Below are 15,217 nucleotides of genomic sequence, written 5' to 3'. Positions count from 1 at the left end.
TCTACTTAAAAGGCTTGTTGAAAGAGGAAAGTCTTCAGTAGGTGCCGAAAAGTTAACAGAGATGGCGCCTGCCTAATATTTAAGGGGAGGGAATTCCAAAGAGTAGGTGCCACTACACTAAAGATCCGCTTCCTGTGTTGTGTGGAACGGACCTCCTGATAAGATGCTATCTGCAGGAGATCCTCAGCTGCAGAGTGTAGTGATCGGCTGGGTATATAAGGGGTAAAATGATCTTTCAGGTAACCCAGTCCCATACCGCATAGGGCTTTGTACACCAAAACCAGAACATTGAACTTGGCCCGGTAGCTAATGGGTAGCCCCAGTTCTTTCAGCAACCCCAATGAGCAGCCTCGCCACCTCATTTTGCACAAGCGGCAGCTACTAGAGCTAGACCAACCTGAAGGGCAACACATTACAGTAATCCAGTCTCAAGGTTACCAGTGTGTGGACAGCAGTGGTCAGGTTATCCCTGTCCAGAAATGGCCACAGCTGTCTTACCAAATGAAGGTGGTAAAAGGCACTTGTAGCCACTGAGGTTACCTGGACCTCTAGCAACAGATAGATCCAGGAGCACCCCCAGACTATGAACTTGCTCTTTCAGAGGAGTACGACCCCATCCAAGGAAGGCAATTAACCAATTATCCAAACTCGGGAACCACCAACCCATAGCACCTCTGTCTTGCTAGGATTCGGACTCAGTTAATTGGCTTTCATCCAGCCCACCACTGAGTCTAGGCAGTAGTCCAGAGCTTGCACGGCCTTTCCCAATTCAAATGTTACAGAGAAATAGAGCTGGGTATCATCAGAGTGCTGCTGATACCTTGCCTCAAATCTCCTGATGACCACTACCAAGGGCTTCATATAGATTTTAAACAGCATGGGGGACAAGATGGTTACCCTGTGGCACCCCACAGCACAACTGCCTGGGGACCGAAAGACAATCACCCAATGTGATTCTCTGAAAAGGACCCTGGAGGTAGAATCAGAACCACTGTAAAACAGTGCCTCCAACACCCATTTCACCAAGCTGGCTCAGAAGGATACTATGGTCAGTGGTATCAAAAGCTGTTGAGAGATCAAGTAAGAATAACAGGGTCATGCTCCCCCGTCCTTCTTACAATAAAGGTCATCCATCAGGGAGACCAAGGCCATTTCATTCCCGTAACCAGTCCTGAACCCAGTTTGGAATGGGTTAAGATAATCTTTTTCATCCAAGAGTATCTGCAATTGCTGTGCCACAATATAATACAATAATATAGTACAATATAGGAAATAAAAAGCAATAAAAATAAAGATAAAAATTAATATGAACATATAATGTAGGCACTCCATGGACCATCTGAATGAAGCTCAGACTACTATTAGTCCATGGACCACATTTAAGGAACCCCTCCCTTAAAATATTTACAAGTATTCCAATAAAAATTTCCAATTAAAACTTTGGATTTATTTGAACATGTTTAAGCCACATTATATATACTTTATTGATTCCGCCCTCCCTTCCCATAATCAAATATTTCAGTTCAATTACTTTTTGGCTATTTGGGAAAACTTTTCATATATTTATACGGCATGTAAAATTGATACGGCATTCTCTGGAAAGTTTTGTTTACTAAATCATCTTAATCTTTATTGATTAGGGCATTTTAAAATTTTCTGGAAATTCCACATCACTGGTGAACCTTTGAAGAGGAGATGCACATCTGCAAACATACCTGGGAGTTGCAAATGGCTTAATCTGCAGTGGTGTTTGCAGAGGGTCTCTTGTTCAAACATTAGTGTGCATGGATATATGGTAATATGGATATTAGTGTGCATGGATAAGTGCTAAGCATGCCCCATACATCTGACCCAGGAACCATCCAAAAGATTGATGTGGCCCATTTTTGGGAAGCAGGCCACTTTTTGGCAATAAGCTTTCAAAAATATCCTAATCATTTATTTATTTATTAAATACGCCCTTCCTCCAAGAAGGAGCCCAGGGCCAATGTGTCTAAAAACATATTATCTTATTACATGATTAAAAGCAGCTTTATTTCTTTTTCTGTGAGTGTTGATGCAAAGCATAAGTGCATTGCAGACACTCATGGAGCGTTTTAAAACTTTTCTGTTACCTCCAATTGTAAGGCATTCTTATTCAGCACTACATTGTGCGTATTCTGTACTGTTGGAGGGAAATTAGTCAGGAAATACTCTCTATTAGACCCCCAGTTAATACATGCTGGCTGTGTTGTGGGACCTTCCCTGAACTAGGAGTGCTCCAAATAGCTCTGCAGGTACCTGGCATTTCTCCAAAAGGCTATGCCTCCTTCAAGCTGTGTCTAGCCCTGTTGTCCTCCTCCATGATTCCTGCCTTTTGAGAGTCCTGCACTAGAACAGTGTGGAGCTGCTTAGAAATATCCTCTTGTAGGGGAGTCAGAGACTTGGAGGACTATGGTTCATGCCCAGATAGAATAAGACAGATGGTACCAAACTGAATGGTGTTGGTGACGTGCACTAACATTTTCTCCCCCAGTACAATGTGCCTGCCTTTTTTACTAACTTTGTTTCCCACCAGGGCGTCTTTAGTTGCACAGTTGGCACACAATGACTGCTCTGCTGCCTCGTACCTGGCACAGCAGAGATGCTCCTTTTCTGCCCCCATTAGATGATGCTAAGGTGCCACTTTCTTTCCTATCAGTTACCTTCTTCCCAGTGTCAGTATTGCTATGTGAGAAATTGCTATGTGAGAATGTCATTACTATTAATATGGTTGATTAGAAACAAAGAGTACTGGACCGGTGCGTAGCAGTGAACTGGCATGGAAAAAGTTTGGGGTTCTTTCAAGAACATTTTTGCCCCCTCCCCACTTCTATGCACAGAAAATGTGTGCCTTGAACTATACATCCCGTTGCATCATGGCTAGATCAATGTGAGAATTAGTCTGTTGTAAGTGGGCTACGTTGTACAGTGAAACATTTATATATTCCAATTTTTTAATGAGTTGTAAACTGCGTTGATGTTTTCAGTGGATAGTGGTATACAAATACTTTTATAAATAAATACATATCAAATGTGCTTTTGACCATATATCAAAATGATCTCAGGATGGGGTACACAAATAATTAAAACAACAACCCTAATTACAAATCAAGAGGAGATAAAAGCAATAAAAAATCTTAACCCAAGTCAATGTAATGTTAAGCTGTAAGATAAGTTCCTGAATACCTGAGAAAATAACCAGTTCTTAACTTGATGCTGGAATGAAAATGAAAGTTGGCACTAGGGGGATCTTGGAGAGGAGGGTATTCTTCAGGCATGTTGTCGCTAATGAGAAGGCCCTCTTCCACATAATCTCATAATGTGTAACTCTAAAAGATGGGGTGCTTGAACAGGGCCTTCCAGAAGATCTCAGTGCTCGGACAAGACAGTATAAGGAGCGGTGCTCCTTCAGGTGCCTGGGTCCCAAGTAGTTCAGGGCTTTGTAAGTCTTTGAATTTAGACTGGAAATGTATTGGCAGCCAGTACAGTTTCTTAAAAACTGAAGTTAGGTGGTTGCAGTTGGTTGTTCCTCTTTGCAGTCTAGCAATCTAACACTGTTTTGTTTCTAGCTCATCAATAGTTCATAATGTATGTGGGTTTATTAGACTTTTTTTTTACAAATACTTAAATAATGTATTCTGCAATGTTGCTGTGTAAATGAGACACACTGTACTGAGAAAACAGTGAAACAATTTGAAGTCAGTTTTATTAAATGAATAAAACTGGAAAGTTGGATGGGTTCAGTGGTTTGATCTGCATATTAGGACCAATTTCCTGCTAAACATATTTCCGGACAGTATACATATATCCCTCTTGACCTTTTTAAAATTCATTGCTTATTTTCTTTCCTTTTCTCTAGTGAATGAGCTCATCCTTAAACAGAAGCAAAGATTTGAGGAGAAGAGATTCAAACTGGACCATTCAGTGAGTAGCACCGTATGTCCAAATCTTCTTACTCTCATTTTACTTCTGCATTTTTGTTGTTGATAGCAGATGGTGTTTCAGATGTATTGCTTATAACTATTGGTCATCACAATAGAAAACAAGAGAGATTGACATATTTTTTATTTATTATTTTATTTATTTATTTATTAGATTTATATCCCACCCTTCCTCCTAGTAGAAGCCCAGGGTGGCATATAACAAATGAGATGGAAATAGAACAAAAGGGAGAAGAGGAGGGCAGGTCTGAGTTCAATGGGATTTACTCCTGTGCAATCATGCTTAGAATAGGTAAAATTGACCATGGAGTAGGAGGAAGGGGAGGGGACCAGAGAGGGAAGGTGGAAGAGAGGGCGAGAGAGGGGATTGGAAGGGGAGGGAGGGGCAAAGGGAGGGGGAGGGAAGGAGCAAAAGGGAGGGGATAGAAGGGAGGAGGAGGGGAGGGCAGGTTTGATCATTTGCATACTTTATGAGTCCAGTGGGATTTACTCTTGTACAATCATTCATAGGAAAGGTGAAACTGTCCTTGGGGAGGGGCAGGGAAGAGGGGGAAGGGGGAGAGAAGGGAAAGAAGGGGAGGGGAGGAGATTGGGTGGGTGGGCACTGGGCAGAGGGAAAAGCTCTTTCCTTTCCAAAAGGAAAACAAAAGGAAAACATTGTGAACAGTATCATTGTCTTTCAGGGTTTCCCCCAAATTTTTATTCTACAGCAGGCACATGTAGTCTCCCACCCAAATTTAAACCAAAGCTGTCCCTGTCCACTTCCACACCAGACCTTTATTTCACTTTAGATAGTTATGGCTTCCCCCAAATAATCTTGGGAAGTGTAGTTTATGAAGGGTGCTGAGAAGTCCCTGTTCCCCTCAGAGAGTTTCAATCCCCAAAAGAGGGGCTGAGTCTTAAACCATTAGAGCCACTGTCAGGGGAATAGGAGACTCCTAACAACTCTCAGCACCCTTCACAAATGACACTTCCCAGGATTCTTTGGGGGAAGCCATGACAGTCTAAAGTGAAATAAAAGTCTGCTGTGAGTGTGATAATGTAATTTACATAATTTGCATAATTTACACTAAAAAACTCAAAGACAATTGTGTAATAATGGCACTGACTATTCTGCAGAATAGTCTCCAGTGGACATGGGGACTGGCTCAGTGAGAGGTCAAATATATTCTAGCAAATTTCTAAGTATGTTCTCTTTTTTTGATCATGCCCACCCTTCCTTAAATAGAGTGGTTTAAGCATAACAGGCTGAACATATGCATCTTCGGCAGGTCAACTTTGTTTTTTCCAACAGCTAGATTCATTGCTTACATAGTAACATATTATTATAATCAGTCTAATTTTACATCATTATCAATACCTCGGCACAGTCATTAACCAAAATGGAGACAATAGTCAAGAAATCAGAAGAAGGCTAGGACTGGGGAGGGCAGCTGTGAGAGAACTAGAAAAGGTCCTCAAATGCAAAGATGTATCACTGAACACCAAAGTCAGGATCATTCAGACCATGGTATTCCCGATCTCTATGTATGGATGTGAAAGTTGGACAGTGAAAAATGCGGACAAGAGAAAAATCAACTCATTTGAAATGTGGTGTTGGAGGAGAGCTTTGCGCATACCATGGACTGCGAAAAAGACCAATAATTGGGTGTTAGAACAAATTAAACCAGAACTATCACTAGAAGCTAAAATGATGAAACTGAGGTTATCATACTTTGGACGCATAATGAGAAGACATGATTCCCTAGAAAAGACCATAATGCTTGGAAAAACAGAAGGGAGTAGGAAAAGAGGAAGGCCAAACAAGAGATGGATTGATTCCATAAAGGAAGCCACAGACCTGAACTTGCAAGATCTGAACAGGGTGGTTCGTGACATGCTCTTGGAGGTCACTGATTCATAGGGTCGCCATAAGTCGCAGTCGACTTGGAGGCACATAACAACAAACAATTATACATCAAACTGCAGTTTCAGATTCAACTTTCAATGCACCCAAAATAGAAATGGAATAGAACCTTCAGTTTGAAAGACAAAAGGCTGTCTTCAACCATCATATGACACTAACCAATAAAAAGACTTTGAAATTAATAACAATAAATTTGACACAGATTTCTAGGATGAATAATGAGAGAAATATAACTTTATAGGTTAGATTCTCTGTAGAAACAGTAGTAACACCAGAAAGAAGCAAAGTAGGAAGAACACCAACAAATATACCAAAAATGTAATTCTCCATCTTTGGAGATGCAGTCCTGATTGCTGCTGTTGCCACCAGTCACCATATGCTCAGAGGCACGTTACCAAATTCTTCCAAGCTACACAGGAAGTGGATTGGACTGTGAAAGACCAACCCAACTTGTGTTTGCATTTTCACAAATTTGTAGGGCAGTACAGAATCTCAGAGAAGAGGTCAGGTCTCCTGCTCCCCTGGTGCATTCACTATAGCTGCCCAATTTCCCTGCTTTTTAACATTTTATAGGGGTAGGGAGGAAGGTGGAGGGGAGGTGGAGATGGGGGGAGATTGGGTGAGTGGGCACTGGGCAGAGGGAAAGCCCCTTTCCTTTCGAAAAGGAAAACATTGTTAACAGTATTGTTATTTTTCAGGGTTCCCCCCAGCTTTTTATTCTACAGCGGACACTCAAATTTAAACCAAAGCTGTCCCTGGCCACACCCATGAAAGACATCTTTTTCCACTTTAAACAGTCATGGCTTCCCCCAACGAATCCTGGGAATGTTAGTTTGTGAAGGGTGCTGAGAGTTGTTTGATGACACCCTATTCCCATCACAGAGCTACAATCACCAGAAGAGGGGTGACTATTAAATCTCTCTGGCCACTGGAGCTCTGTTGGGAATAGGAGTCTCCTAACAACTCTCAGCACCCTTCACAAACTACCATTCCCAGGTTTCTTTGGGGGAAGCCATGACAGTTAAAAGTGGAAAAAATGACTGACATGGGTGTGGCCCCCTGATTAGCCAAGCCAAATAGCTGTGAGTCTGGCTTTTAGATCACTGATGGTTCTTACTGAGCATGCCCAATGCTATGATAGACTTCAATGTTAAATTTCTTAAATTGATTAAAAATCGGCCATGCATTTTTTAAAACTTTTAAACTGTAGAAGATGGTCAGAGTATGGGGCAAGGTCAGGAATAGGATTACAGGTACTCTGTGAACATGGCTAATTTTTAATTTCAACAAATTAAGAGAACTCTTACAGAAAAAAGTCCAGTGGGGTGTGGATTTCCCCCCTCTTGTTTTACACTTTGAACTCTTGATTCTCCCTGAGTGTTTTATGATATGTGTTGTTAAGCAAGCTTTTCTGAGTTCAGGACTATAAGTTTTGTAAGGTTTTGTTTTGAAATGATCTTATGGGAAGCATCAGAATGGAGGGGAATTTTCACTTTAACATTGAAGAATGCAAAAAAATCCGTGCTGGCTGTAGTATGTATACAGCCAGTCTCATGGCTCATCACACTCTCACTCTCTCACACACACACACACAGAGCTTGGAAGATTACTTTTAAAAAGTAATAAATTACAGTTACAATTACTTGGCCAAAAAGGTAGTAATTACCATTACAATTAAAATTGCTGTGAAAGTAACTGATTACTTTACCTTTTCTCAAAAGTAATCACTACAATTACTTTTCAGTTGCTTTTTTAAAAAAAACGCCTACAAGGTGCTGGCCTTGGCTGCTGCACATCTAAGTAGCCCAAAACAATATTAAAAATAAACACACACACACAGGGGGTAGTAGAATAATCTTTTTTATGCATAAGATTAACAGAATGGCATAACACAATCTCACATGCCCCCTCAAGCAATGATGATACCATGATACCCTAACACTTGAAATCAAATTTTACACTTGAAATGCTGCTTTTATAACACATTTCTGTTATGTTTGAAAAGAACAAGATGCTCAAAGAGCACGTCAGACAAGGAATGTCTTTTTACAGTAATAAATGACAAGTAACTCGTTATTTGTAACGAGTTACTTCCAAGCTCTGGACACTCACATACTGATTTGAAGTAACCAGACAGCTCTGTGGCTTCAGTCCTTTTGTGTAAGTTGGGTTGGGGAAAGTGACCCCCTCTGATGTTGCTGGACTGCAACACTTCTGGGGATTTGCAGACTTTCACTGTTTTCGGGTGGTGTTCAATCACATACTGGCATATTCAAGTTGTGCAGTTTAAGATGATTAGTTGCTCTTGCACAACAACAAATATGTTTTCCCCAACAAAATCTTAGGAAGGAAAGTGGTGGGAAGATGCAGTGAAAAGTGTGGGATAATACTGCCTTGCCGCAGTGTCTAGCCTCCCTCCAAACAAATCCAAACAAATGTTCAATATATCGTCCATGTCACTTAACCTCCCTGCAAACTTTGTGCAAACAAATCAGGATGAATGTTGAATAATCAGATTGTCTGGAAGCAGGGGTGTAGTTGTCCAGGGTCTCAGGGAGTCTTTGACCCTTCACTGTTTTGGGATCCAGATCCCAGCAGCGTCTCTATGTCTCCAGCATCTTACGAGCCAATCAGCATGAAAGGGGAGTGTGTTGGCCACTGAGAAGAATCTTCTAAGGTGCTTCCTTGTCTTTTTCTGCTGATTGGAGGCAATCAGAGTGAAAGGAGGTGAGTCAGCCACTGAGAAGTCTTCTCTCAATAGCTAACACACTCCCCTTTTGTGCTGATTAGCTCTTCGGGACATCTGTTGTGGCAAAAGGCATTAACAAAGGTAGAGAAGCAGAAAATAGTATTCAAACCTGGCCATATTATACTATAATCTTAGAAGGAGCATGGCTGTGACTAACATCAGTGGACCCTTTGTGACGCCCTTCCCTGGCTCTCCCTGTCAGGTTCCTACCTGCTTGTGGTTACTGCCTGTCTCTAGGCACCACCAGGGACTCCACCAGTCCGGACTGTCCTTTTATATGGTTTCTCTCCCCGCTCTAGCACAGATCTCAACAGATCCCCCTGCTAGGCAGCACCACCAGTCATGTCCTATAACCAGTAGTCCCAGAGACTCTGAATACTGGTATTGTTATTCTCTTCACCGCTGCCACCATTTGTTACAGTTTCCCTTCAGCCTTGGTCATTACCTTACCCTCCCTTCTGGTCTGTGAAACCCCAGCCAAGGATCAGGCCTTTGGTAAACCAAATTAAGTATTTATTAAAGATAACAAAGCTAACAAGATTAACAAGATTTCTTCTTAAGGCACATAAGCATATGGTTTTACTCAATACTAATCCGAACTCCACCCCCCTCCTTCTCCACTCTCTCCTGGCAAACCACTCTCTCAAACCCACCAAACAACCCACTCTTTCTCTTCTCCCCCCAGATTCCACTATCACTCTTCCTTTTATACGTTCAGCCATTTTAAACAATCATCTAGCATTCTACTGCCCATTCACTCCCCCTCCTCTTTCACTCCACTTACCATGTATCTTCTAAACAACCAACACTTACCATATATACATTAATATAGGAACATCACACCCTTCCCTTCTGAATTTGCCACTATGCTACTGTCTGGAAGTGACCTTTGGCCATTGGCTATGCTGGCTGGGGCCGATTTTTAAAACAACACAGCAGAAGCACGTGATGAGGGAGCTGGAGCAATAAATGCAGTTTCATCAGGTCACTGCACACTACACACATACATTACTGCTTTGACTGGCGGGGTAGGTCATGCTTCCTGTTCACACTTTCTCATCTGTTGTAACTGCACATGACTTTTGCACCCATTCACAGTGTTTTGTGGACACGTTTGCTCTTCTGCTGCCAATGTCTGATAGAAAGTCTAGCCATCCCAGGGCACAATACTCAGACTGATATTGTGTACATGCAGTTTTGCTTTTGTGCCAAAATAATCGTGTGCAAGCTATTATGTGAATATGGGAATAGTACCCTGAGAGTATGGTGTTTGCAAGATTACGCACCACTACCAAGCTGCAGTTGAGTGTTGACCCAGATTTGGTAAAATACAACAGAATTCAGAAAAAGAAGACATAATTTTGGGGTATTTCTTTTTTTCTTTTCCCCAATTTATTTATTTGACATAACATTGCCAGGTTTTTTTTTTTGAAAAATAAAACCTTTTTTTTGAGCAAGACATAATTCAGTCTACACTTGTGTCAGAGGCGTTACATGTTAATTCACATGAGGGGAGCTATTTCTTGATGCACCACAGGGCCAGTCCTACCATTAGTCAGAGCGAGGCACCTGCTTCAGACAGCAGATTTTGGGTTTTATGAAATGGCAGCAAATCGATCAGTTATTTAATTAATGACTTGTATTTTTACAACAGTCATGAATTAAACAGAGGCACTTGTGGGATTTCTCACCCCAGGTGTCAAAATAATTTGACCAGACGGGTTCTATGCACAGTGCCTTGTGTTTGTAGAGGTGGGGTTTCAATTTGCTGCACCACATCTGTCAACCCTGCTTGTCAGTCTCCACCTGCAAAGGTCTTACCCCCAAATCAAAACCATTCCAAAGGTGGGTAGCAAAAACATGTGATATGTCATCATGGTGAAGGGTCTGCACATAGAAAATAGGTACTGGGGCTCAGTTTCTGTGAACCAGGTTGGCTTCAACAGAAAGCTGCAGTCATTCCTGCTCATTTGAGACAAGGATTTCTTGCTTAAACATTTTAGGCAATGTATATCACATGCATGGATATCACTTCACAACTGAGGGTGTGAACTAACTGACACACTGGAAACTTTGAGGTAATGTGAAGTGATATAAAAGTTCTCTCACTGAATATGTGATCGCTTGATCTGTGAGGATGGCTCATTCACAGGCACACCACTCTTTAATGAGGCACCCATCCAATGTGAACCAGCCTTAGGTCAGGGGTTGCCAACAAGATGTTCTCTGTATGTTGCTGGACTACGACACCCATCATTCCTGATTATTGGCCATGCTAGCTGGGGCTGGTGGGAGTTGGAGTCCAAGAACATTTGGAGGGCACCACAGTGGCTACCCTTCCCTTGAGTGGAAAATCAAAATGGTGTCTCACAGGGAGGGGGATTAATGGGGCAGGATTAGGGCAGGCATCTATAATGAGACCTGATAGCATCTACCTGAGAGGACTGCATGCTGATGCCAGGCCTGATTTAACTGGTCTCTGGTTTATTTGTGACTGGCTCGCAGAAACTGAAGTTTGGATTCACAGTCAAGGGTTGCAAGCAAGAAGTTATTCTTAGCCCAAAACATTAATGACCTTTTGTGGTAAGAATATGAAACCCACCACTAACCCCCAGTTCCTCTGCCATCTCCCCCCTGCTTTTCTGCTTCATTAGGCCTCTCCTTGTGGGCTTCTAGTAGCATTAATAAAGCCTTTAACATTGTTAATTGCTTCCCGGTCTGAGAAGAGGCTTGGGGGGCAGCGGCTAGTGCAAAACGAACGGCTGTTAATAATGCTGCTCAGAACTTGTTGCCTGTGCTGTAGCTAAAGAGGGATGAGGTGTGTGTGTGAGACTGAGTGAGTGAGAGAGACAGTGTGTGTGAAAGAGACAGTGTGTGAGTGTGTGTGTGAGAGACTGTGTAAGTGTCATGGCCCCGTCAGAGGACTCCTCAGATGAGGACGACTCGGGAGTAACAGCAGCAGACCCAGGAGCAGCAGGAGACACGGAGGAGCCTCCTGAGAATCCAGCTCCTTCTGCCCCTCAGCTGCAGAGCACCCCAGGGACAGCAGAGGCCCTGCAGCCAGACACAGACAGTGAACGGGATACTCCCCCCTCACCTGCAGAACGTAGACAGCAGAAGGTCAGGCAGAAGAGAGGCAGGCCTGTCTCCTTAAGGCCCAAACGCTGAGGGCTCACACCTGCTGTCCATCCTGCTCTTTATAAGGCACACCTTGGCTGCAGCTTGTTGCTGACTGTAACGTCAGGCGTGGCTTTGTGTAGACCTAGTTTCCCTGCAGCATCTCTTTGACTGACCTCCTTCGCAATTGATCCCAGACCTCCACTGACCTCGCTTCTGGACTTCTGACTCGGCAAGTACGCTTCGGATAGGCCTGGCAGATTTACAACCCGACTGCTGGCTAAGGACTTTCCTTCCCTGCCAAAGACCCAGGAATTTCCAGCCCCCCCTGACACTGCTGATGCAGTGTAGAGCTGACAGTAAGAGAGACAGACACAGTGTGTGTAAGTGAGAGGGAGAGAGACAGAGTGTGTGTTAGAGAGAGCGCAGACAGACTGTGAGAGACTGAGTGAGAGTATGTGTAAGAGAGAGACAGTGTGTGTGTGGCTGAGAAAGAGAAAAGAGTGTGTGTGAGAGAGCAGAAAGACTGTGAGAGAGACAGTGTGTGAGAGAGGGAAGGGATTTCTAGGTTCTTCAGAGTCCAAATCCGGGAGGGGGGGCAGGACACAGAGTAAGCTAAGGAAATGCGGCGGTGGCAGAACGAGAGGCAAGGCAAGGCGGGGTGGGGGGGTGGTAGGAGGGGCGGCAGCGGCGGGGAAACATGAGGCGAGGTGAGGCGGCAGGAGGTGTGCAGTGACGGTGGGGGAACGAGAGGTGAGGTGGGGTAGGAGGGGCGGCGGCGGAATGAGAGGTGGGGGGGCAGTGGGGGGCATCAGAACACGCTGTGGGGACGGTGGGGGCACAAGCGGGGGTAGGTGGGCAGCAGGAGGTGTGAAGGGGATGCAGGGGAGATGAGCAGCTGGGGGTGGCAGGATGCGCAGGGAGCACACACACACACACACACACACACACATCATCGTCACTCACCTCCACACCTCTTCAGCGCCATTCTGCTGCTGCTTTCTCTTCCGTCATCCATGCCCTGGCTTTTTCCTCCACCGTCCATTTTTTCTCTCTCAGGCACTCCACGATCCCCTGCCTATTCACCTCTACCCTCGTGCCTCCTAACAGAGCACGAGGGAAGAGAGAGGCTGCGCAGAAGTCCTGTGTGAGGCACATGTCTTGTGTCCACCAGTCACAGGAGCTGAAGACTTCCACTTGATCCCACCCCCAAGTAACGTCCAAACCTATCGTGAAAACGTTAAAGTCACGGCTGAAAAGTAGGGAAATTACTAGTCGTTCTGTTACTTGCAAAATGTAATGGAATTACCCACTCGTTAGTTTAAAAAGTAGTGAATTACAAGTAACTTCTTATTTCTAACGAGTTACTTCCAAGCTCTGCACACACTCACACACACACACACAGTTGTTTTCAAGTCAGTTGCTTTCAAAAACTTAAGTTTGCCATACTCTGACATTTCTTTTAAGTTTTAGCAAATATCATTTTGAAATGTAATTTTATTAGTTTCATTTTTTCTAAAACACATAATAAATTAACAATATTCACAAATTCTAAATATAACTTTTTCAATTCAAGCTTTTAATACACATAATTTATTAATGAATTCTTCCTTCTTAATATTCCATTAAATTTACCAATTAAGGTCCCCTAATATTTTCCATCATTTGATTTCTCAATTCAGTAATCCTCTTTTTCCAATTTTGTACAGCTAATTTTAACCTTTTTCTTCTAAATTCATCCTTTTTATTCACCATGGGGTCATGTATGATCTGGCTAGTATTTTAGCCAGTAATTAAATATCCACTGGGAAATTTTCATGAACCAAACAAAAGATCCCATTTCCAGCTAGAAACTGTACTGTATCTAGAGATACTCAGCATCATTCTTTTTAGAATAGTCTAGCCCTAAAATAAGCTTGTGTTTAATAGCTAATAATAACTGATAATTAGGAAGGTTTTTTATTATGGAAATGCTTAGAATATGGTGTTTTCAGAGGCAGCTTGCCGGTTCCAGAGCTCTCGGGAGCTAAGAAAGCTTCTCCATTTGTCTCGTTATTCCATAGGGCAAATCTTGTTAATAGCATTTTCACATGTCACTTTTAACCATATATAAACAATGTTTTCATTTGAACACAAACTTTGCTCCTCCCTCACTCCTTCCTTCAGTGCACTAGGGAGGAAATAAACTAGAGGCTGGCTTCATGTTACACTGGGAAGGTCTGTAGCTTAGAGATAGAGCATCTGCCTTGCATGCAGAAGGTCCTAAATACAATCCCCGTCATCTCCGGGTAGGGCTGGGAGAAAACCCAGTTTACATCTTGGAGAGCTGCTGTCAGTCAGTGTAGACAATACTGAGCTAGATGGACCAGTGGTCAGACTCGATGTAAGGCAACTTCCTATGTTCCTAAGAATGCTTGAGGCCATTTCTTTATTTTATTTGTTTAATACATTTGCTGTTCTGTGCCTTCAAGTCGATCATGACTTACAGCGACCCTATGCATCAGCGACCTCCAAGAGCATCTGTCATGAACCACCCTGTTCAGATCTTGTAAGTTCAGGTCTGTGGCTTCCTTTATGGAAGCAACCCACCTCTTGTTTGGTCTTCCTTTAATACATTTCTATACCACTTAATCATTAGCGTTTTAAGAGGTGTACAATAAAAATAAACTGTACAGAAAATAAAATAGTATCAATTTATCATAAAACCAAATACTACCTTAAAATTTTGCTGGAACAAGGAATTCTTAGTTATGTGTTTGAAGTTCAGCAAAGAAGGTTCCTGTGTACACTCAGTTGGGAGGGAGTTCCACAGGCTTGGGCCCACAGCACTGAATGCAAGACTTCTAGTAGCTGTGAGCTGTGCATCCGAATGATGGGGGACCACCAGCAGAGACTGCTCCAAAGATCTCAGTGATCATCGGGCTGGAATATAAGAGATCAGGTGGTCCTTAAGATACCCTAGACCCAAGTTATTAAGGGCCTTGTAAATTAATAGAAGAACCTTGAACCTGGCCTGGTAGCATATGGGCAGCCAGTGCAAGCTTCTAAGCACTGGTGTTTTATGCTGGCTTAGTCGGTTCCTATTTTGCACCAGCTGGAGCTTCCAGACCAGGTGCAAGGGTAGTCCCACATAGAGCGCGTTGTAATGATCAAGACATGCGGTTACCAATGCATGGATCACTGCAGTCAGGCTGTCTCTGTCCGAGAATGGCCATAGTTGGCCACCAGCCATAACTGATAAAAGGCACTCAGGGAACTCCTGCAACTGTTCTACCACCACTCTTCCCTTCTTGCCTGAAAAGGAGCTACTTATGACTAGGACTAGGCAATAGTTACTATAAACTGCAGGGTCCAGAGTGGGTTACGTCAGGAGTGGATGCACCAAAGGACAGCAGCCACCACTCTGCTACATTCATGCTTATAGTAAATTATTTACAGTTCTTCCTGTTAAACTATACCCTAGGAAATTGGGCCCTGTGTTTC

The 15,217-nt window shown here is 43.1% G+C and overlaps 1 protein-coding gene across 4 annotated transcripts in view; it reads left to right on the top strand.

Annotated features, from left to right (window-relative positions):
* COP1 (COP1 E3 ubiquitin ligase) overlaps positions 1 to 15,217 on the top strand; it is a 215,337-nt gene that overhangs the window by 16,436 nt on the left and 183,684 nt on the right. For 3 of the 4 annotated variants that reach the window (XM_061634174.1, XM_061634172.1, XM_061634175.1), the window contains one exon: positions 3,881 to 3,957. In XM_061634174.1, the coding sequence (XP_061490158.1) occupies positions 3,881 to 3,957 (77 nt within the window). The remainder of the gene's footprint in view (positions 1 to 3,880; positions 3,958 to 15,217) is intronic. The other variant, XM_061634173.1, reaches the window with a different exon arrangement.

This window comes from Rhineura floridana, chromosome 6, assembly GCF_030035675.1.
Source record: "Rhineura floridana isolate rRhiFlo1 chromosome 6, rRhiFlo1.hap2, whole genome shotgun sequence".
NCBI classification, from domain to species: domain Eukaryota; kingdom Metazoa; phylum Chordata; class Lepidosauria; order Squamata; family Rhineuridae; genus Rhineura; species Rhineura floridana.
This window is presented reverse-complemented; position numbering and strand designations above follow the sequence as displayed.